At 27.7% G+C, this 26121-nt stretch overlaps 1 protein-coding gene across 1 annotated transcript; it reads right to left on the bottom strand.

Annotated features, from left to right (window-relative positions):
* Positions 1 to 24221: 24221 nt before the first annotated feature.
* LOC133820891 (stemmadenine O-acetyltransferase-like) lies at positions 24222 to 25778 on the bottom strand. Its single transcript, XM_062253460.1, has one exon. The coding sequence runs from the start codon at positions 25655 to 25657 to the stop codon at positions 24296 to 24298; it is 1362 nt and encodes a 453-aa protein (XP_062109444.1). The 5' UTR covers positions 25658 to 25778; the 3' UTR covers positions 24222 to 24295.
* Between the last annotated feature and the right edge of the window lie 343 nt (positions 25779 to 26121).

Genomic DNA, 26121 nt, shown 5'->3' with positions numbered 1-26121 from the left:
CCCTAAGCTCACCCCGAGCCGGGTATTTTATCCCGTTGTGACTTTTCCGCTAACTTGCTTACTAGGATCGCCTCGCGTCGAGTAGCCCAAATATATCCCCATAATAATGTGGTCTCAATCACACAGACACAAATTTACAATTATACCCTCAGCGGGTCAAATTACTAAAATGTCATTCTTATAAGAAATAGGTCCACATACACATTTAGTTCTATAAGACATGCCCATACTATATTAACACATAATTAAAACAATTATTGCCTTCCGGCTCCCTAATTTAGGCATTAAACCATATTAGGAAATTTGTTGAGATTTTACATATATTCTGTAATTCATAATAAAATTGTAGGTTTGGGGTGGGTGGGGGTGATTCCTATCTAACAAATAATTAATAAAATTAATAGGAGATTTACTCATTTGGTACCCTATATTTTTGCAAAGTATCATTTTGCTACCCTCTGTTTTCAATAATGCTCATATGGTACCCTGTATTTTAAAAGTATACATATTTGATACCCTAGATTTAGATTTGATAGATAAAATTTTGTCAATATGATCAAACTGTCATCAGTTATATGTAATTAAGTAATTAAATTTAAATTTGGAACTTACATAATTGATAGCAGTTTGATTAAATTAGTAAAATTTTATTAATTAAATTTGAGTTTAGGGTACCAAATATGTACGATTTTAAAAATACTTTGCAAAAACACAGGGTACCAAATGGTTACCTACCTATATTAATAGTATAATTTATATATGCGGCTAAAAAACAATTTCTACAATAGAATTATTATATTTTTATTTAATATTATTCTGATACTCGTTGGAATATCAAATTCTATGGGAATTTATCCCTAGTTTTATCTCCTCTAGAAGGGACTTTTTAATTAAGTTGGGTCTTTGTTTTAAAACTTATAATATTTTTTTATTATCTCTAGTCAGTTTGTTTTTTTGTTAGACTAGGTCCATAGATGCAAGTTAAGAGAAATTGTAGTCGAATTATTTAAAAGTTTATGATGTTATTTCTTTATTTTAGGAGAGCAATGTTTTTTTTAAATATGATTATTATTAATTTAGTTAAGTTAAAAGTAGCGAGCACTCCCAATAAATGTTCTACTCTATCGTTCAAAATACATCACAAAAACCTTATTTTTTATATTTTACATTACACCATATATCAGATTTTCTATTTTTTTCTCTATATTTTCTTTACAATATTTAAATATTATTTTTTATTCATTAAAATAATAGAAAATGAGCGATAAACAAAGAGAAATGAATAAAATATAATTAAAATGGAGAGAGAAAGAAAGAAAAAATAATAAAATATTTTTGAAGAAGAGCTAAACCTACTCTACATGTGGAGAATGATTTATGGTGAAGTATAATAGATATGTATTTTAGCTTATCCATTAGAGCGTGATTTTTCTTTTATTTCTTAAAACTTTTGAAGAATGAACTATTTTAGCTCATCCATCGAGTGTCCTCTAATAAATTTTTTTTAGTCTTTTTAGTTAAAAATTAGAAAAGGTAGTTGGAGTTGCTCTAACAAATCAAACTTTCAGCTATGTTAATTATTTAACACCATCAACTTTCAATAATATAGTTGGTTTAGCCACCCACCAATTTAATCATTTTCTTTAACAAAAAATTCAATATATGTTTAATCAAAGTAATACTAATATCAAATGTTTATTAAAAAAAAAATAAAACGTTGTCATTAAAGTTATTCCTTTTTTACCTTCAAGTTTACTTTTTTTTGTTTTAATTTATCTACCTAATTGATTCTTAGAACTTTTTCAATGTAAATGGTAAATATTTGTGTAGAAGTATTATATTTTTATTTGCACACCAACAATAAAAAAATAATTTTTTCAATGAACTGCCGATTAACTTTTATGTCAAATTGAACATAGATTAAAAAAATTGTGTTAAATTTAATATAGGTAACATATTATCAAATTTCACACATCAATCAAATTACTTTTTTATTTATTGATCTAATATAGAATTTCTCGGAGAGGTACAAAAGTACTTCCTACTAATTAATATATATATATATATATAATTGATCTATTTATAGAAACTTACTAAAAAAAATCTTACTTAAATGTTCAAAAATTGTGACTAAAAATTTATTAATACATTTATATCATTACTAAAAACGAGATGACTAAAATTATTAGTCACAAGATTACAATATGTTGTAATTAAATATACTTTTAGTCATAATAATTTTATCACTATATATAATAGATCGTGACTAAAATTAAATTAAAAACAACTTGTGACTAATATTGCATTTTAGCCACAAATAATTTTTCTGTTGCAAGAATAAGTGATAATATGCTCAAATATTGTCACTAAATCGTAATTTTTTTACTAAATAAAATATATATTTATATATTTGTGTCGGGGTCGACAATTCCATAAGTTTAGTAGTGAGCAGTTATATCAGGGACGGAGGCAGTAAGGCCAATGTGAGGGCTCAAGCCCCATCTCAAATTTTTTTATTTGAAATTTTAATAAAATTTCAATTAAATATTTTAACATACCTAAAGAAGATAACATAAAGCCCTTACTAAAACTCTAGATCTATTGAAAGCCCCGCTTTTTCCCAAAGTCTGGCTCCGTCAGTTATATAGCCAGGGACGGAGGCAGTAAGGCCAATGCGAGGGCTCAAGCCCCACCTTAATTTTTCTTATTTGAAATTTTAATTAAATATTTTAACATACCTAAAGAAATATAACACGAAAGTTCTCACTAAAACTCTAAATCTATTCAAAATCTCACTAGCATTAAATATCATTAATTTTCAAGGTACATTGTATTGTTTGTGTTTTTCCTATTATTATGATAATTTTTTCTAAGTGGACACTTGACTTATGTATTTATATTGTTTGTTTTTTACAATATGAATATCAACAATAATGGAGTCGGTGTGGTCGGTGAAATGTCGGCTTAACAACCTAAAACCAATCGACATTTTTCAAACATATATGTTCTATATATATATATATATATATAGTAGTTTTTTCATTAAATTTCTTTAGTAACTTACTAACAAATGTTCGGTTGGACTTGACCCAAAATGAAAACGAAATGATAATCGTTCTTGTGATTAACTTATTAGTCATGCATGCATGACAACATGCAAAGAGAGAAATATATACAGTGACAGACCCATAAATTTTCTTCCTCAGACGCAACGAGAATTTAAAAAGAAATATTAGAAAGAGCATAAATATAAAAATATATATTATAAAATTAAATTATTGTAAAATTTATAAGGATATAAATGTTAAAAAATATAAAAAAAAATTATTAAATTGCAAAATTTAAAGATTACAAATGTTAAGATTTATATAAAATATAAAATAATTAGGATGGGCCCACTCTAGTCATAAGGTGGGTCCGCTACTGTGTATATGTATTTAAATATGCTAGATACAATCATGTGCAATATGCACGTTTGCGTAGTTTTATTTATAGAATTTATTAATTATTTTTATTAAATTTATATTAATGTCATATAAATTTCAAATAAATATCCTATTTTAATTAAATAGTTTATTTATTTTTGCTTAAGCTTATGTTTGTTTTAGTTTTTGAATTTGAGGGTGACAACAAAAGATTATATATTATATGTTTAATGTAATATTAAATATTATATGTGGATTTTAAATTTAAGTTTCTTACTTATTTTTTTTTTTAAAATAATTTGTTGTTAATTGACAGTAGATTTTATTATATGTTTAATATGATATTATTATAATAAGTGAGTTTAAGTTTAATTAAAATTTATTTAAATTATAAAACGTATGGTTTTATTATTTTTAAATAATTATCATTGTGAAGTATCTAAAAAATATCTCATTTTAATTTGTTTAATTATTTATTATTTTTAAATAATTATCATTGTAAAATATCTTTAAAATATCATATTTTAATTTTTTTAATTATTTATTTTATTTTATTTAAGTTTAAGTGTTTACAAACTACCGTTAAATATAAGAATATTTTGTTAAATATAAGAATATTCCGTTAAAGTTAACATTAAAAAAAATAAAAAACCGTTAATACAATTTTCTTTTGTTAATACCAAGAAATTTCGCTATCTATATACTTATTATATATAAGAGATATATATATATATATATATATATTAGGTTTTAGATGCAGTGTTGTTCTGGTACCGTTATTATTTCATTCTAGAGTAATTTATATATACTAATATTGAAATAATTTAGACAATATATTACATTGATATTGTTGTACATTACCTAGAATAAAACGACACCAGTACCAAAATGACATTACAACCATATCCGACCTATATATATATATAATTTTGTATGAACAAACAAATCAAGGTAATTAAAAATAAGAAACTTATTACTTAGTAATTACGAACGCACTTTCTATTGTAAAGTAAATCAAATAAATTTTGTAGAACAATATATATATATATTTATTGGGAAATTCTTCTAAGGGTTTCAGTTCAAACCCTACTGGTGGAACTTTCAGTATTTCTCGACTCGTGAACAGTTTTCGGCGCGGCTTTCTTTTATGACCATGTATAGTGTACTTATTTAGAGCATTCTACATATTTTCAGAAAATTCCGAATAGTTTACAGTACCGAAAATTAGGTTTAAACATGTTGTTTTCTACGCACATAAAAAAAAGTAGTCACACGTGCAACAATATGTTTGAACCTAGTTTTCGGTACTGTAAACTATTTAGAATTTTCTAAAAATCACGTCGATGCTCTAAATAGCTACAATATACACGGTTATAAAAAAAATCGCGCCAAAGACTATTTAAAATTCGAGAACACTGAAAACTCCACTAATAAAGCTTAATAAAGCTTAAAGTGAAGTAGATATACTAAAATTGTCTAATAATTATATATATATATAAAGAATATGTAAAGACTTATTAAAAAACAGTTTCTCACGTGTATGCATAATGACATGTGAATTAAAGAAGGAAATGATCACATGATTTGTTAGGCAATTATGAATGAATGTGCATTCTCGTGATTCATGGTTAGGCACGTACGTACTTGCATGGACTGCATGTGATCTGGTATATTTCTTTGTTTCATCACGTTAACTAATTGATGATACTTATTTTTTTTTTTTTTTTATATATATTCGAAAACAATAATGGAGTATCTTTTTATTTTTATTTCCATAGCTATATATATATATACAAATAAGGACAAACTAATTAATCGTCAATATATATTTTTTAAATTTGAACTATAGATAAGTCAACGTCAATACAGCTGGTTTTAAAATGTGAATCGTACAATTCTTATAGTAACTACTATCACTACTAGAAAAAAGACTTTTCGTGTAAAGCGTGGTATTCATGTGAGAGCCAATTTATTATTTTTTATTATTTAAGGAAAAACTAACGAGTGTGATGCTATTTAACATCTTAAGGTGTCTAATACTATAAAATGTGATAAACTATAGTTAGTTAACGATATCGCAGAATAATTATTAAATTCAAATATATAAGATTCGATATTGAATTACACCAATAGTAATATGTCACTTTTTTGTAGTGTTGGACTCCAATAGTACCTCTTAACAATTCATTCTCGAGGCTGCAGCAGCCTCCAATAATCATAACTTCCTGTACTATTGACATTGTTAACCGAAGACTTTCGCCAAATGTTCAATGTAAGTCTTCTATTGATGCCAAAATTCTTTTATCTAGTGGTGGGGACATATACTCACATATTTGACACAACTTGTAAAAATTGATAAAGAAACAACATTTGTCTCAAGTTTTAAAAAATGTGGAAAAAAAGAGTGAATGCAACACTTTTTGTTTGTTTTTTGTTTTCAAAAGTCGAGTTTTATGAATTGTTTTTTTTTAAAAAAGAATTATTTTATTAAGAGGCAAACCTCAACTATCCAAAAATAGTATACAATTAGTAATATCAAACTGCATATAAGAAGATGCAACTCATCCGAGAACCTAACATTTTCTATCATTTTTTTGCACTACAACAAAATAGATGTTTTATGACTTTAATTGGGAGACATTGGAAGTCTACAATGTCTCCCACTTAGTGAGACGTTGTTGCTAGGGTCATTGTAGGTATATATCCCACGTCTCCCGTTGGGAGACGTGCCTCACTTCCCACGTCTCCCATTGGGAGAGGTGAGTGACTTCCCACGTCTCCCAATGGGAGAGGTGGAAAGTCAACGTTTGACTTTCCACCTCTCCCATTGGGAGACGTGGGAAGTCTCCCACCTCTCCCATTGGGAGACATTGAAAGTCTCCCACCTCTCCTAATGGGAGACATTGAAAGTCTCCCACATTTAAAAAAAATAAATTAAATAAATTTATAATTAATATTATTAATTTAAATTGAATAATTAATATTAATTAATTTAATATTATTAAATTAATTTAATAATTAATTAAATTTAAATAATATTAATTTAAATTTAAATTATTTTAATCTAAATTTAAATTAATTTAATAATCAATTAAATTATTTCTGCAAGTTTGAAAGTAATAAGAAGCATATTATCAAAATAATATATATTTTAAAAACATTAAATGAAATATAATTAATAAAAATATACCTTCATTGTGTCCCATATTTTATTTTTATCCACCACACTAACATCTTTCCAACTGTTAATGTTGATGGACACAGTTGCTCGAACAACTGATCCAAGCTGTGATGAAACATTACTTCTAGATCCACCCACTAGTTGACCATACTCATTGTATTCAAGAGGAGTAAGATGTCCTTCACTCCTTTTTTTGGTGTTTCTAGACATCCATGTACGTCCTCTCACAGATTTATTTTCTTGCTCCACTGACTGAGAATTAGGGCGTTGCTCTCCCTCATCAGAACTACCACCAAAAGGATCAGCCTCCATCTGTGAAACATAAATATCATTATCATAACAATTTTGGACACTCATAATCAAAAGATGAAACACATTGTGATAACAACTAAGAATTTCACATATCATAAACATATGAAACCTATTAAATGGTACCTCAAGACCCATTATCATCAACCCACAATCCTTCACCATTTTCACGGAAACAAATACAATCATCATCAACTTCGTCATTATCTTCTATTGCGGTGAATGTGACAAGTTCTTCTCCGAGAGGTATATCATGTAAATCACCATCTTTAATGTTCCATTCTCTTGTTTGCGTTGGAAGAACAATTGACCATTGGTTGTCTGAAGGATCATTCACATAAAATACTTGTTTCGCTTGTGAAGCTAATATAAATCGCTCGTGAGATTTCATGCCAGTCAGAATACAACTTTTCATGTCTACCAATGACCTTATATTTGAGGAATATCCGTCTGGAACTTTTATATTAAACAAACATCTGCAAATTTCCATTCTTTCCTCTTTAGTAAGAGTGTAAGCTGCAGGAGGTAAATATGTTCGTCTCTTATCTGGTTTTGGAGTCAATTCATCCCTTATACCCATTGCAACCAAGTCTTGTCTAGCCTTAATTCCATCCTTAGTTTTCCCAGGAATATTCAACAAAGTGCCAATCAAACTATCACATACATTTTTCTCTATGTGCATAACATCTAAATTATGACGTATAAGTAAGAAAGGCCAATATTCAAGTTCAAAGAAAACAGATTTCTTTTTATAACACCCTTTTGGCTCTTCCACAACCTTGGCCTTGCGACTACGTTTCATCTTTGTAGGTGTACGAACTTTGGGCTTCCCTAACTTGAACACAATTTTAGACATCTTCTCAAGTACTTGGAACCCATTCAATGGCTCAGGAGCCTCTTCAAGCTCTTGTTTACCATTGAATGCCTTCTTCCAAGTCCGAAGTTTATGCGTATTAGGCAAGAACTTCCTATGTCCCATATAACATATTTTCCGAGAGTGTTTCAAGTATTCAGAACATGTTTTTTCTTGACAAACGGGGCAAGCTTTATATCCTTTCACACTAAACCCAGATAAATTTCCATAAGCAGGAAAGTCATTAATTGTCCACAATAAGACCGCTCTAAGATTAAATTCTTCCTGCCTATATGCATCATAAACCTTAACCCCTTCATCCCACAAAGTTTTCAAGTCATCTATAAGAGGAGCTAGATAGACGTCAATATCATTACCAGGTTGTTTAGGTCCTGATATCAACAAGGTCAAAATTGTAAACTTTCTCTTCATACACAACCATGGGGGTAGATTGTAAATAACAAGCATAACAGGCCAACAACTATACTTACTGCTAAGGGATGCGTGTGGATTAAACCCATCAGTCGAAAGACCTAGACGAATATTACGAGATTCATTTCCAAAAGAAGGCCACTTCAAATCAACTCTCTTCCAAGCAAGGGTGTCAGCTGGATGTCTTAATTTACCATCCTTTATTCTTTCATTAGCATGCCACGACAAACTTTTAGCATGTTCGGCATTTCTAAACAATCGGATGAAACGAGGAATTGGCGGAAGGTACCACAAAACTTTGGCAGGTACTCCTTCCTTGACATCGTCACCATTTCTTTTCATTTGCCATCGTGACTCACCACAAGTAGGACACGATTTTGCGTCTGCAAAACTATTTCGATACAATATGCAATCATTAGGACATGCATGAATTTTTTCGTACTGCATGCCTAATGAGCATAATGTCTTCTTTGCCTCATAAAATGAAATTGGAATTTCATTAACTTCAGGCAATAACTCCTTCAAGAAACCAAATAACTCAGTAATGCTTTTATCACTCCAGCCATGTTTAGCTTTTAGATTGTACAACCTAAGCAGCGCAGATAATTTTGTAAATCTTGTACAACCAGGGTAAATTGGTTTCTCAGCATCATTAAGGAGTGTCTCAAACTTATTTGGGTCTACTCCTGATCCATAATGTGCGTCGTCAATCATTTCATCTAATGGATCCCAGTTCTCCTCCAATATATTCCTCCTCACTCCTTTTGGTCTACTTGGCAGAGTTGGAGCAATCGGAGCTATCTCCCCATGGTAATACCAAATTGTGTAACTCTTGTCGATCCCATTGAAATATAAGTGTTCTTTAATCTTTTTAAGATCCATCTTTTTAACATTTCCACACTTAAGACATGGACAATAAGTAAAATTTGGGTCTTTCACATTTTCTGAACAAAACCTTAAGAACAAATCGACCCCGTTCCTAAATTCCGCAGATAACCTATTCGCTGACATCCATTGTTTATCCATATATTCTCCTATGTCTATGGAAAAGAAAAGAAACAACACTAAATAAGCACGTGATAAAGTTGTATGTCTATATAAAACTAATTTTTTATTATCCTAGATAAAATCGAGCAGCATTTCCCCTATAATAGTGACCTAACCATCTGCATGTGAATATCAAAACAAACAATTCAAACAACATACAATAAGTTTCTTCCTTATAGAATGCCTATATAAAACTAATTGTTTATTATCCTAGATAAAATCGGGCAGCATTTCCCCTATAATAGTGACCTAACCATCTGCATGTGAATAGCAAAACAAACAATTCAAACAACACACAATAAGTTTATTCCTTATAGCTCCGCAGCACACAGTAAAATTTATCAGAACCTACTTCACTAATACACACAAGTTCTCAACCTTCCGTTATCACCGCAGCACACAATTTTAATCTCAGAACCTACTTCACTATGGATGAATATTTAAGATATTCAAACTCCTCTAACATTTGTTTAATAATATTAAAAGTAGAAGTAAGAGAATATATATGTACCTCTTGCAATCTTTAATCCAAAAGCTAGCAAAGTTACTTCACTTAGTAATCAAATTCGCTATTAAATCCACAAACCAATAAAATTAAATTAATAAATAATAAATAAAACATCACTAAATATCTAGCAATATATAACGTATTATTGTAATTTTAGAAACTTAATTACCTCAAATGTGTGATTGATATTGGAATTTTGATGCAAAATACTCTCTAAAATCTCACCACAAAAATCATAACCTATGAAATTAAATTAATTAATATGTTAAACATTACTAAACAAATATCACTAAATATCTAATAATAGTAAATGATATTGGTAAACAAATAAAAAAAATCTCAATGTGCCGCTAATTATAACCTCAACAAAAAATCAATATAAAATTTCATAACCTAAAAACTTAATAATAAACAAAAACATAAAAATTTTAATATATTTCTATTTTATAAATTATTTAAAAAATTTATTTTAACATAACTATATATATAACAAAATAGTTACAATTTAAAAAAAAATTCAAATATACAAAAATATATCTAAATTTCGAAATAAAAATTGATAAAAATTTAAAAAAATCATGAACATATATACTCTAATGAAATATATACAATGTGATAGGTTAAATTAAAAAAAAAACTATAAAATCATAAATCCCTAAAAACTTCCATTGAAAAACCACAAAAACATACAATGTATATAAAAAAATGCATAAAAATGTAGAACTAACACAAAATCATGTATATTACTCATCCTAATGCAAAACCTATGATTTATTTGCAAAATAATTAACTAAAAATCAAGAAAATAAAAAAAAACTTACCTTAAAACCCTAAAAACGCAGCCCCAAATCGCCCAATTCTTCTCTGGTTTGTGCTCTCGGGTTCGTGTGAGGAAGAAGAAGGCTGATTTGGTAGTGGTTTATAAGAGGAGACATCCAACGTCTCCCACTGGGAGACGTGGGACACGTGGCACGTCTCCCAATGGGAGACGTTGGATGTGCATGGGAGTACATCCAACGTCTCCCACTGGGAGACGTGCCACGTGTCCCACGTCTCCCAGTGGGAGACGTTGGATGTACCCATAAATCACTACCAGCCTATTTCCAACGTCTTCCACTATTTTTAATGTCTTCCAATTGTAACCATTAATATGCACTTTCAATGTCTTACACCATTAGCCATTTAAAATCCCTTCTAATTTTTAATGTTTTACACCAATGGTGTAAGACATTGTAGGGAGTCATTGAAAGTAGAATTTGTTGTAGTGTTGACACATTATCATCTTTTACAAATTATAGACATGTGATTTGTTGAGATTATTATCTATCTTATTATTAATAAATAAAATAAATGAAAGACTACACATGTTTTACAACTTGTTGGAAATAATTAATTCACACACAGAACTTAGCCTAATTAAATAGAAATAGTCCATTTTCATACACAGAACTTAGCCTAATTAAATAAACAAATAAATTATTGTGATACAAAACCAAATTTTAATAACTATATATATATATATATAATATTTCAAATCTATAAACAAGGGCGGCTGAGTCAGTATTTTAATTCAAGGTATAGTTATTAAATCATGTTCAAAATAATAATTTTCTAAAATTTTATTTCTACCAATAATTTTTTATTAGGAATACATATAATTGTATTATATTTTATTTAAAAATTAATATATTAATTATGATAAAAAGTTAAGCGTGAGTTGAATTCTCTTTCACCCATGCACACAATACTTGCTCACTTTATTTTTTTAAGCTACATGAATTTGGGTTGGGATATGAATTTTGATAAATAATGATATTTAGAATACTCATAAATTACATAAAAAAAATTTACACATTATTTTGTTTGAATGATATGTGGAAAAACCATTTTTCCTATATATATATATATATATATAACTATGTTATAAAATATTATATACTATGTTACTCAAAGTAGAATATCAGCATTATTAATTCTTGATTATATTCAGACTAGTTATCCGATTTTTTTAAAATTTATTTATCTGTATAAATAGGAGTCTTTTTCTTATTGAAATAATACACAAGAGTTTAACTATTTCTTTTCGTCTCTTTATTTCTCTGTCAATTTTTTTTCTTATATTTTATATTTGAATATTCTTAATAATTTTATAACAAGCTATATATTTTATTTATTATACCAAACAAATGAACAACATGGAAAATGCATCTTCCTTTTCCATATGGACTACTTCAATTCGTTTTAATGGTCAAAAAATTTATATATATATTTAATTAATTTTGTTATTTTCAGAACCTCACGATCAAAGTATGGCTCCAATAATATTATATATATATATATATGTGTGTAAAATAGAATAAATTCGACTATAAAGTCTGGTTGAATAATATAAATGGAATATATGTAACAGCTATAGTCTATAAACAAATGCCGGCCATGCCCACAAAGTAAAAGACAATTTGATATAGTCACCTTCATTATCATGCCATTCACTACTATGCAACCATGTTCATGTATATAAAAATATATATATTTATATGTAATTGGTGAAAATGACTTATTTTAAAGTTATTTTTGCACTTTGGTTTAGTTTTGATAATTTTTTGCAAAATTGTCTCTGTCTAAAATTTCGACCAGCTGTCTAGAGTGTCGGATGTCATTTTGTAAAAAAATATCAAAACTAGACCAGAATGCAAAATGACTTCAAAAAATAGATTATTTTGCCAATGGACCGATATAAATATATATAACTACCTGTAGGCATTTTCAGTATTTTTGGTACATAAATAAACTGTAACTCTAATTTTTTTAACATGACGTTGTATAATTTAGTTCCAGATGATCTCCCACAAATTTTCAGGAAATTCCGAATAATTTAAGTTGCTAAAATCAGGATTCAAACAATTTGTTACACGCGTGCTTATTTTAATATTTATACACGTGTGCAATAGACTATTTAAATAATGAATTCAACACCCTAAATTATCTTAAATTTTCTGAAAACTTGTGAGAGGTCTCTTGTAACTAAATTATACACCGTCATGTAAAAAAAAGAGTTACAACTTATCCATATACCAAAAATACTAAAAATCTCTATCGGTAGTGATTAAAAACAATGGTTTATGCTTCTTTAGACCTTGTGTTTTGGCTCATTATTATCTGTTTGAACCCTGTGTTTTAAAAAAATACTTTGTGGACCCTTTGTTTTCTAAAATAGTTCAAATAGACCCCTAAACTCGATTTTGATAAAAAAAATTTGAACTAAAATCACAAATAATTTATCAAACTAACAACTCAGAACAAAAATACAGTCATTCTGCCTAAGAATTGTGTTGTTATATTCAATTTTTTATTCATCAAAATCAGGTTTAGGGACCTATTTGAACCATTTTACAAAACACAGGGTCCAAAAAATAATTTGACAAAATACAAGGTCCAAACAGATAATAAGGTAAAATACAAAGTCTAATTATATATAACCCCTAAAACAATCACTATAATCCAAATTTTTTCCATTACATATAAATAATTTGTATTGTGAAAGCATCGATGGCAGCTTTCGTGCATTGTACAATATTCCACATATATAAATAACACACCGTCTTGCATATCATGCATATAATTTAGTGGGTTCCTAGCTTGTTTCATGACTGATCATATTATAAAACTCTCTATTTATTATGAACATAAATATATAATTTGATTAAATTATGGCTTGTGATTATTAATTAATATTAGAAAATTTATAATTTATGCAAGTCAAGTCAAATAAACTCCTTTAAAAAAAACAAAAGTAGTAAAGTACTAACCAAGTTTCTTCACAGGTCGGCAATCATGTCGATCCACAAAGAACACACTCAAGAATTAATGCTCTCCACATCCTATCCTAGCTAGCTAGCTTAGCTTTTGAATTATAGGAAATCTATAAGTTCCCCACAAAATCTCTTTCGGGTACTGGGTAAAGTAAAAGTGAGAATGAGAATCTAAATCATTTTCTATATTTGGTTCAAATTTTAAGGAGGTAAAGTTAATAATTTGTGTGAGCCCCACATGTATTTTAAGAGTTAAGTGAACACGTTTGTACACAAGAGTTTAATATTACTTTCATCATAAGTCTCTCTACACTTTCCAAGCTAACTCAACTACTCAAATTAGATATCTTAGGAAGTTTCTACGACGCTACCCCTGAAAATGGACCGTCGTGTTCGGGACCAAAATATCTCTTCGGGATTTGAGTAAGAGAGACGAGAGAAAATATGAGGAGTAGAGAGGGTGATCGAGAATACAATATCTTATTTTTTATATTTGATATTATCTTTTCTTTTTGTTATGTTGATTCTTGTCACTTTGTCCCTCTTAGGAGGAACCTATAGTGGCTCATACGTTGATAAAGATAAATTTGTGTCACTTTTGAGTCTTCATTTGTGGATGTAATTGCTCTTTTATTGCCAATTGGGTAGGTGATTATATATGTTACATTAATCTAATCAAGTCCATCTTTTCCAAAAAAATTATTCACTAAGAAATTTACAAAAGTACTAAAGTAAAGGTAAAATTACATTTTGACTTTTTGAAGTCAGTCCCAACTTGTTTTTATTTTATTTTTTTGAATTGGGATTTTATTCCTATTAAAATAAATAAATAAATGGGATTTTATAATTAAATAAACTGGGAAAGTACTCGTTTGGCCCCTGTATATTTTCCGAATACGCGATTGACCATTATGTTTTGTTAAATGAAAATTCGGACCTTATAATTTACAAAATGAATCAAAATAGTACCACAGACCCGATTTCGGTCAAAATATTTTCAAATATTATCTTTCATTCTCAGCTCTTCGATCATTTTCTCTATTTCTCTGAACCCATCAAATCGCCAACGACTTAAGAATTGATCTTATAACTAAAAATATTTTGACTACAATCAGGTCTAGGATATTATATAGTTTGATCCATTTTGTAAATACACATGATTCAAATTGTCATTTAACAAAACATAGAGCAAATCGTACATTATGGAAAAATACATGGACCAAAATGGTATCCTCCGTAATAATAATAATAGAATTAGTCTAAAAAAATAAAGTGATGGACACCATAATTTTGGGATTGTCTTGTATATATGTGGATATTTGTGAGAGAGTATATACCACAATCCTTAGAATGGTGTATATACAAATTAGCTTTGGATGTATATATACTAGTCGTCCATATCACTCTCACCATTCCTTTAAAAAAAAACATTACTCTCATCACGTTGTGTATAACACTGTATATGTATATATATATTTATGTACATAACTCCACTATATATGCTCCTATTATATATTAATAATCTCATCTAGTTTTTAACAATATTCTACACCAAGCACTAGCCAACCATTCTGCACCGTCCAGCAATGAAAGCATGATATATTTCACACAAAAAAATAAAAAATAAAAATAATAATAATAAAGGGTGAGAATAATACGATCGTTTGTTTTTTTTGTTAAATAAAAAATTAAAACATAGCAGTACATTAAATATTGAATGGTCCCATAATATATAAGTCTTACGTGTACGTTGGTTCAAGGTTATATAATAATGGGAATATACGTATTTGGTATTTTGTGTTTTTGCAAAGTATCATATTAGTACCTTCTGTTTTCAATAATGCTCATATGGTACCCTGTATTTTAAAATCGTACATATTTGGTACCCTAAACTCAGATTTGATAGATAAAATTTTGTCAATATGATCAAACTGTCATCAGTTATATGTAATTATGTAATTAAATTTAAATTTGTTACTTACATAATTGACAGCAGTTTGATTAAATTGACAAAATTTTATCTATCAAATCTGAGTTTAGGGTGCCAAATATGTACGATTTTAAAATACAGGGTACCATATGAGCATTATTGAAAACAGAGGGTACTAAAATGATACTTCGCAAAAACATAGGGTACCAAATAAGTATATTCCCTATAATATATAATAATATAGAAATACAGGTAATTTTATTAATTAATACATGAACTAAATTACTTACATACGTATGAACAATTAAGCTCTTTAATTTTTTATTTTTTTTAATAAATAATAAGTCTGTGTTTATGTATAAAAGTTAAAAATTTCATGAAATATATATATATACATATATATATATATATATAAGATTTAAAATTTTTAACAATGATAATTTTTTTGTAAATTTTATTAATCATGAATAAATAATATTTATTATTAAAAACGTTTAAGTTACTAAAAATTAAAAAAAAAAATAGAATATTTGTGAGGGAGTTTTTCTTTGACATAAGGAAAAGAATGAGACAAACATGTTTCAATCTAATTATTCCATTTCACATCTTACAATAAAAATACTTAATAGTACGACGATACATTATGCGAAATTTTTATACCCCAAATTTACTCAAAAGAGTCGTAAACCGGCAAGCGAATCCAATCCACGAAATAATTTGATTTATAGTAATGTGATAAAGACACATTAGAGAATTAATTTTGTAGAAATTTCCACACTTTTCAACAGAAAGAATTCTTGGTTTCTTTTACATTAGTCAATCATATTTGATTTTTTGTGTAAGGTCACCAATAAACATTAAATAGGGCCTAATAATCCGGAAGAGAAAACTTAGGAAAGTAATTTACTTATTTCTTTTGACTAATATCTTTTAATTTTATAAAATATTATTATTTATGTTTAAAAATGTTTTCATTTAATTTTTCATTTAATATGTTTATGTCATTTTTTTATATATATAATTTTTTTTTATTTTAAATTTATATGATAATGATACAAATTTAATAAAAATAATTAATAAATTAAATAAATAAAACTAAATAAACGTGAATTACATGTTGTTTGTATCTAGTATATTTATAAAGATTGTTATTATTTGATACTTTAAGAGTCCAATACTAAATAAAGTGTCACTCTGTAATTGGTTAGTAATACTCCATAATATTTATAAAATTAAAATATATGAGATCCGATATTAGATTACACCAATAATAGTATTCGAATTAATAATAGTCATCTATGAAATTACGTACCGAAAGTTTATTTGGCTTTTTGCTTAGTCCTATAGTGTTGTTAGTTACGTGCATCTGCAGTTTAGTCATAATTAATACCTGAAGATAAATTTGTCTTTACATTCAAAAGTTCTTATGTTTCTTGATTAAGTTTCTTAGGTTTCATATTGTTAAAGTATTGTATATATTTATATTGAGTATATATATATATATATAGTGACCAATTGTTGTAGAGTTATAATTTGCTGGTACAGACAGATCATCTTATCTCATCACTTTTTTTTTTCTTTTTTGATTGTCAAACAAAGGAGAAAGGAGTGCGTGTTTTACTATCTAAGTTTAGTGTTTGTGCATTTATATATATATATATATATACACACACTGTATAGCCAAACGTACACGTTTATTTAGTTTTATTTATAATATTAAATAATTTATTTATTTTTATTTAAGTTTATATTTATTCTAATTTTTTAATTTGAAAGTGATATCAAAAGATTATATATTATATGTTTAATATAATATTAAATATTATACGTGGATTTTAAATTTAAATTTTTTGTTAGTTTTTTTTAAGCAATTTGTTACTAATTAACTGTAGATTATATAATATGTATAATATGATATTATTCTAATAAATGAGTTTAAGTTTAATTAAATTTTATTTAAGTTATAAAATGCATAATTTTATTATTTTTAAATAATTATCATTATAAAATATCTCAAAAATATCATATTTTAATTTATTTAATTATTTATTATTCTTAAATAATTATCGTAAAATATCTAAAAAATATCATATTTTAATTTGTTTAATTATTTATTATTTTTAAATAAGTATTATAATAAAATATCTTATTTTAATTTTTTTTTAATTATTAATTTTATTTTATTTAACTTTAAGTATTTACAAATTACCGTTAAATATAAGAATATTCTGTTAAATATAAAAATATTCCGTTAAAGTTAACATTAAAAAAAAATAAAAAACCGTTAAAACCAAGAATTTCCGTTATCTACACGCTTATTATATAGAAGAGAGATATATATATATATATAATTGTTTTGTTTCGTTAACTGCTAAAAATTTTTTTAATAAATTTTTTTTTGGATCTTATGTTTTATAAAATAATTCAAATAGATTTCTAAACTCGATTTTGTTCAAAGTTTTTTTGTACTAAAATCACAAATAATTCACCAAAACTGACCAATCAAAATAAACATACAATCATTTTGCCTAATAACTATTTATCGTATTCAATTTTTATTTTTTATTAAAATTGAGTTTATAAGCCTATTTGAATTATTTTATAAAACGCAAAATCCAATAATAAAGTACAAGATCCAAATAGATAATTGAACCAAACACAAATTGAAAAAAATATATAAACACTTATATATATATATAAATACAAGAAAATAAACTTAATCGTGAGGGCCACTTTGGTCAGATATGCATGTGGTAGCAAGGGTGGCATATAGTCACGCTGATTTGGATGGATAAGAAAAGAAGAAAAGAGTTTAGTAAACTTCTATAATACTTTCCTTTAGCTATAAATATATATATAGCTCGACATTTTTATTTTTTTATATGATGGTATACATTATAATTATAATAGTAGACATCTGATCAGTTTTTGAGAAATTCAAAATAATTTATACTGAAATTAAAATTCAAACAGTCAGCTGCTCCCGTGCCTAATTTTTTAATACAAATGTAAAATGGACTGTTTCAACTCTAATTTCGACATTTTAAATTATTTAGAATTTTTTAAAAATTAGTGGAATGACCACTATAACTATCATGTATATAAAAAAAAATTGAGTTATAATTTCTCAAATAGTGCCAAAAGTAGAAACAACACTACTACCAAAAAAGCTCCCAATATTTAAATATAATACTTTTTTTTATTAGCTAGACTACGTGCTATAATGCTCTCCTCTCCTTGTGAACTTGATCGAGCAAAATAGAAGATACCTTATATACAAAACTCAAGTAATAAAATTGGCCTAGGTCTATGTATAAATAGTAATATAGATATCAAGTTAACTAAGCTATATATATTTAGAGGGTAGGCCCGAGCAAATCTAGGGTTGTTAGCGAACACAAAAAATGAAGTTTTTTCTTTTAAGATTTTTTTTCCTTTTAAATTTTAATATTAATATAATTTGATGTATATTTTTTTCATTGGGAATTTGATGCATATTTTATGTTGGATATTTTTTTTCTACTTCTAAACTATTACCTATAAAACTTAGATGGGCTTAAACTTAGTGAACTAAGTTAGAACCTGAATGAAAACTAAACAAACTAAGGAATCAAACGAATTAAACTTAAGAATAAGGATACATTTGTTGATCTTAAGCATTGACATAACTCCAATATCGAAATACCATAATCCTTACTTCCCAAGTGTTTGATAAAGCTTAAGAATGATAAAGCTTTTTCTTTCCCAACCCAAATGTATCACTCTTATGTAAATACTCAAAAAAACATGATTATGACAAGTGTTATGCTCTTAGTGGTTCTGGAAGGTTCTAGAGTTTCTAGATCTTTCTTCTATTTAAAAAAAATACTTAATTTCATTCTAATTATAATCCAAATTTAAATTTAAATAAAATAGAATCCTAACTTCTAACTTAAATCTCGTAACTCTAAACTCACTTATAGTAAAATAAACATAACTGGAGCTGTAAAATTCCAATTTAAACCATCTTTATACCATTAGAAAGTTAATTCAATTCTCTACAACTTTCTAGAAATACTATTTTTCAAAATTCATAACTTAACTGGGTCAAAAATAGATCAGAAGTTACACTTAAAATTACAGAAAATCTATTTAATTATCTAAATAACAATCCAATCCACAAATAAATAATATTGTGACAAATGTCATGCTCCTAATGGTCTTGGAAGAATCTAGAACTTTCTTTTATTTAAACTATAATTAAATATTTAAATAAACATACACACGACAAGTGTCACGATCTTAATAATTATATCTAAACCTTATAGTATAATAAATAACACACCCAGGACCAACAATATTAATCAAACCTTATGTTATAATTAATATTCTTAAACTATAGGTTAAACTTATAAAATTCATAACTATTACTATGAGTTTCCAACTAAGTCCCGGCTTGAACCAAAATCCACATTAATGAACATACTATAACTAATTCAAGCTACTACTACTACTATTATTATCGAACTAGCTAAGTAAATTCTGGACTCTACATCTTTACATTAAAAAGTTCTTGTAATGACAGTAGTAGCATATATATATTCTTATGTTTCTTGGTTAAGTTTCTTAGGTTTCATATTGTTAAAGTATTATATATATTTATATTGAGTATATATATATATAGATATAGTGACCAATTGTTGTAGAGTTATAATTTGCTGGTTACAGACAGATCATCTTGTGTGATCACTTTTTTCTTTTTTTGATTGTCAAAAAAAGGAGAAAGGAGTGCGTGTTTTACTATCTAAGTTTGGTGTTTGTGCATTTTTATATATATATATATATATATATATATAATTGTTTTGTTTTCGGTTAGATTTTTTTTTAATAAATTAATTTTTGGATTTTATGTTTTATAAAATAGTTTAAATATATGTTTAAACTCGATTTTACTTAAAATTTTTGTACTAAAATAACAAATAATTTACCAAAACTAACAAATCAAAATAAACATACAATCATTTTGCCTAATAATTATATATCGTATTTAATTTTTATTCTTTATTAAAATTGAGTTTACGAGCCTATTTGAATTATTTTACAAAACATAGAATCCAATAATAAAACACAAAATCCAAATAAATAATTAGACAAAACACAAATTAAAAAAAAATATATAAACACTTATATATATAAATACAAGAAAATAAACTTAATCGTGAGGGCCACTTTGGTCAGATATGCATGTGGTAGCAAGGTTGGCATATAGTCACGCTGATTTGGATGGATAACGAGAAGAAGAAAAGAGTTTAGTAAACTTCTATAATACTTTCCTTTAGCTATAAATATATATATATATAGCTCAACATTTTTGTTTTCAAAACTTAATTTTTTTTTAGATGACGTTATACATTATAATTATAATAGCAGACATTTTATTAGTTTTTGAAAAATTCAAAATAATTTATATTGAAATTAGGATTCAAATAGTCAGTTGCATCCATACCTGATTTTTTTAATACAAATGTAAAATGGATCGTTTCAACTCTAATTTAGACCTTCTAAATTATTTGGAATTTTTTAAAAATTGGTAAGATGACTACTATAACTATTCTGTATACTGTTGTATAAAAATTATTAATTATAATTTCTCAAATAATGCCCAAAATAGAAACAACACTACTACCAAAAAAGCTCCCAATATATAAATATAATACGACTTGATCGAGCAAAATAGAAAATACCTTATACAAAACTCAAATAATAAAATTGGCCTAGGTCTATGTATAAATAGTAATATAGATATCAAGTTAATAAAGCTATATATATTTACAGGGCAGGCCCAAGCAAATCTGGGGCTGTAGGCGAACACAAAAAATGAGGTTTTTTCTTTGAAGATTATTTTTCCTTTCAAATTTTAACATTAATATAATTTGATGTATATTTTTTTTATTGGGAATTTGATGCATATTTTATGTTGGATATTTTTTTTTCTACCTCTAAACTATTACTTATAAAACTTAGATGGGCTTACAAGGAATATGTCATTTTTCGGCCAATTATTTTTCTATGAATAGTAAATTTTGGCATTTGATATTGTTGACGCGATTCTTCGCCAACAAGTAATTAAGAAAATAAGAGGAAGGGATTAGTGCTTTATAATGAACCGAAATAGATGAATGATCTTTTAATGGACTGGTGACACAAAATACGTTTTTTAGGTGGTTTAAAGGTTAAAATAATTCTACTCCACCAGTCAATACTATTGCTATATACCTGGTATTCTTTTACAGGGTATTTCCTTACACAATAGAATCCAACCCTTTGCAACTCCCAGGGTCTCCATATTTATAGGAGAGGGCACTTGGGGGTTGGTAAGGGGGGTCATCCCGTGACCTTCTTACCTATGATATCACTTCTGTGACATTCATGATTAATTCTCAAAACCTGACACATGAAATGTGGTCTAATCAATAGGTAAGGGGGATAATGGGTCGCACGGCCCAACCCAGTCGTGGGTGCCTGAATACGCACGTTTATGCTGTGTGTTCGATAAGTCAGGGGTATATCATACACGTGATGTCTGATATATGCACGTTTACCTTGCGTGGTTGACTTTACAAAAGGTCATAACTTCCAACTCCAGCTCGTACCACGAGCTGGACGCCTCCTCGACCTGCGGCCTTCACAGTCCTGACTCGGTCCTTGAGTAATCTTGGTGAACATTTTGGATACCCGAGCTAACGAGGTAGGATCTGACGACAGCAGCTCTGGTCATGGGAGATCCACGTGGCTGAGACATAATTAGGCCATATCTCAGCTCGCTAATAGCCCGTTGGAAAATTAGGGCGCACAGATATAAAAAAATCTAAGACTAACAATGAGAATTTTAAAACAGAGATAAACTATCTATTATAATTTAATCATCTTGTTTATCATTTTCTTGTGTTTCATTTCCTTTCTTGTTTTGTCTTTCTCTTATTATTATTTTTATTATACTTTACACACATGTATACGTAGTATTACATTAGTCATTTATTAGTATACATTAATTTTATATAAAATGTAATATATACATATATAGAATGATACATAGAAAATGAGACCTTTTATGTTAGGAGGCTTTAGGCAACTGCCTCACCTGCGACATTGTATATTTATACTACTACTTACACAGTAACATTATATTATTAATATTATGTATATTAATTAGTAGTTAGTGTACTCTTGCATATATAAATAATTTTTATTTATAAAATTAATAAGAATATCAAATTACTAATGAGTGAACTAAGTAATTAAGAATTGAAGAAATAGTATTAATTAGTATACATCATTTTTCATTATATTCATATTATATGATATAAACTAAAATAATAATTAATTTTTTGTATTATACTTTGAAAAATAATTTAAAATTGAATTTATTATGTTGACATGTAAATATAGATACATAATTAAAAATATATAATTTTAGTCGGGTGTGGTATACCTAAACTATATACTATAGTGCCCTTATCATAGGGGTGTTTTCTATTTTCGGTACTTGGTAGTATTATAACCAATTTTTTTTTTGTATGACAATATATATATATATATATATGATGGTTATAGTAAGTATCCTATAACCATCATATATTAATGTCATAAATTTTGAAATAAATATCTTATTTTAATTAAATAATTTATTTATTTTTGTTTAAGTTTATGTTTGTTCTAGTTTTTGAATTTGAGATTGACAATAAGAGATTATATAATATATGTTTGATGTAATATTAAATATTATACGTGGATTTTAAATTTAAATTTCTTGCTAACTTTTAAAAAAAAGTAAATTGTTGCTAATTTACAGTAGATTATATTATATGTTTAATATGCTATTATTCTAATATAGTTTTTTTTTTCAGAAAAATTAATAGGAAATATTAGTGTACATAAAAATTAGGGAATTTACTCATTTGGTACCTATGTTTTTGCAAAGTATCATTTTGGTACTCTCTGTTTTCAATAATGCTTATATGGTACCTTGTATTTTAAAAATTATACATATTTGATACCCTAGACTCAGATTTGATAGATAAAATTTTGTCAATATGATCAAACTGTCATCAGTTATATGTAATTAAGTAATTAAATTTAAATTTGGAACTTACATAATTAACAGCAGTTTGATTAAATTGGTAAAAAATTATTAATTAAATTTGAGTTTAGGGTACCAAATATGTACGATTTTAAAATACAAGATATCATATGAGTATTATTGAAAACAGAGAGTACCAAAATGATATTTTGCAAAAATACATAGTACCATATGGTTAACTACCCTAAAAATTAATATAGTTAAATAAGTGTTTCTTCTAGCTAGATACATGACGACGTCTCACAATTATAAATATTTTCTTGGAAAACAACTGCTCACCAGCTTAATTATACTTAATACTTTTGACAATGACATTTAAACATACAATCATATTCTCTCTATCTTTTTTTTGGAGGGAGTAGGTTGAGTTTGTTTTTGGTATAAAAAAATGGCATATTGATTAACTAACTATAATCAATTAAGGAGTTTTGAAATTGATTAACAAATATATACTCATATTATAAACAATCGACCAATTATATTTAAATAAACGCATCTTGGATCTTGAGCTATATAAAGTCTAACTAGCAAAACAATAATGGAAAGTCATTAAAATCATAATTTATTTTGGTATCAAAAATCAATTCATTTCTGCCAACAAATAATAATCCAATTGAAATTCATACATTTAATCATTTATTAATGCATCACAAACACAAAAAATTTAAATCTAAATTGATTAACTTTGAGCCGGAAGAGAAACAAATGACATGAACTCATCATCTCTTTCAAGTCTTGCCATGTCTTCTTCTTCCATGTCAATATAAACTTCTACCCCATCACATGATTTGTTATCAGTAAAAACAATAAGATTCTTATATGGGATTGGATTTGTGGCCACCCAAGATGGCTTTCCAAATCCAAAATCTTCATAGAGAGGAAATCTACACAAACTCGTAAAGTTAAACGAAACAAGTTCTCCTTTCACAAATTCCTCGGCATGATCTTTCAAAAAATTTGAGGTTTGATCAATCCCTTTCTCGAGGTTTCTCACAAACTCTTGCTCTTTACCACTATTCATCAACTCCCTCATCTGCTTCACAACCTCACCATACATCTCTTCCTCTCCACAACTTGTCAAATCCAAATCTAAAGACTTAACGATTGTGCGAGAAATATTTCCAAAAGAATTTTCTAAGAGTGGAGGGTCGAGCTTTGAACGAAGATTAAATGCATGCCCTATAGCGTAACGCTTTTTTTCACCCCCAAACCCTAGACTTGTAGCTATATAACGCGTACAAATCAAAGCAGACAAAGCCTCAATACGAGAATAGCGTCTCGAATTTGAGAACTCTTCTTTGTTTTGGCTCTTTGGATACTTTGACCTAAGAACCTCTAAACACGAAGCCTCGAACACAAACCTTCTTGCCACGATATTCTTCATTGGAATATCAACCCCAACACCAAGCACGGAAATATCCCTAGGTGGAAAAGCCTTGGATGAAACAAAATGTGGCCTAAGCATTTTCGAAAAGCGGTCATTATCATGATCTTCTCCTCTAGCTATGGCTGCCCAACATTTTGTGAACATCAAAGCTGACAAGCCATCGCCAACCTTGTGGCTAACACAAGAAGCAATGGCTATCCCGCCACAATCGAAGATAGTGAGTTGGGCACCGAGTAATAGGTCAACCTTGCCATATAGGTTAAGAGGGACAAACTTTGGGAGCTCATGGAGGATTGGATTTCGAACAATGTCAGATACTTTGCAATTGACAACTCGTGCTTCAACATAAGGAACGCCCTCATCGTTGCAATCAACAAAAGGGTCATTGCCATCCCTATTCAATCGCCCAGCTAATGGATAATACCAGCTTAAGACCTCCGATAAAGATTGCTTAAGCTTGTTGGATATTTCAACTAGATCGAGTTGCTTTCCATTGATGTCTTGTTGTGGCGGGTAGAACAAGACCGAAGGATTGTAGATATGGCCGCATAGTTGGTCGATAAACGAGAGTTGGTGTGTACGAAGGTGGCTTGGTGTTGGGGAAGATGGTTTAATTATCGAGGTGGATAGTACTTCGATTTCGATGTTGCTCATTGTGCTGATTTGTGTTTCAATGGGATGAGTCTCTTCATGTCAATTTCATATATAAATAGGTGGTTACAATACAAAAATACTAATCGTGTAAACAAGTAAAAGGAATATATTAAACAACTTAGGGTTTGGGAGGATTGAATAATATTAAATTAGAGCTGCACATTGCGGTTGCTGATGTAAAATTAGCTGTACATGTGCATTATTAGGTTCAAAGTCTTACTCCTAACAAAAACAAATACAAATTAATAATGTGGATGGTACTGTGTCGTGAAAATAAGTATTGAACGGTCCCATAATATATAAGTCTTACGTGTACGTTGAAGTAATATTATGTATATTGATTAGTAGTTAGTGTACTCTTACATATATAAATAATTTTTATTTATAAAATTAATAAGAATATCAAATTGCTAATGAGTGAACTAAGTAATTAAGAATTGAAGAAATAGTATTAATTAGTATAC

This window comes from Humulus lupulus, chromosome 3, assembly GCF_963169125.1.
Source record: "Humulus lupulus chromosome 3, drHumLupu1.1, whole genome shotgun sequence".
Taxonomy (NCBI): Eukaryota; Viridiplantae; Streptophyta; class Magnoliopsida; order Rosales; family Cannabaceae; genus Humulus; species Humulus lupulus.
Note: the sequence above shows the minus strand (reverse complement) of the source record. Positions and strands in the feature narration are given on the sequence as shown.

Coding starts and splice junctions, on each gene's coding strand:
- LOC133820891 (XM_062253460.1), bottom strand. CDS start 25,657: ATGAGCAACATCGAAATCGAAGTACTATCCACCTCGATAATTAAACCA.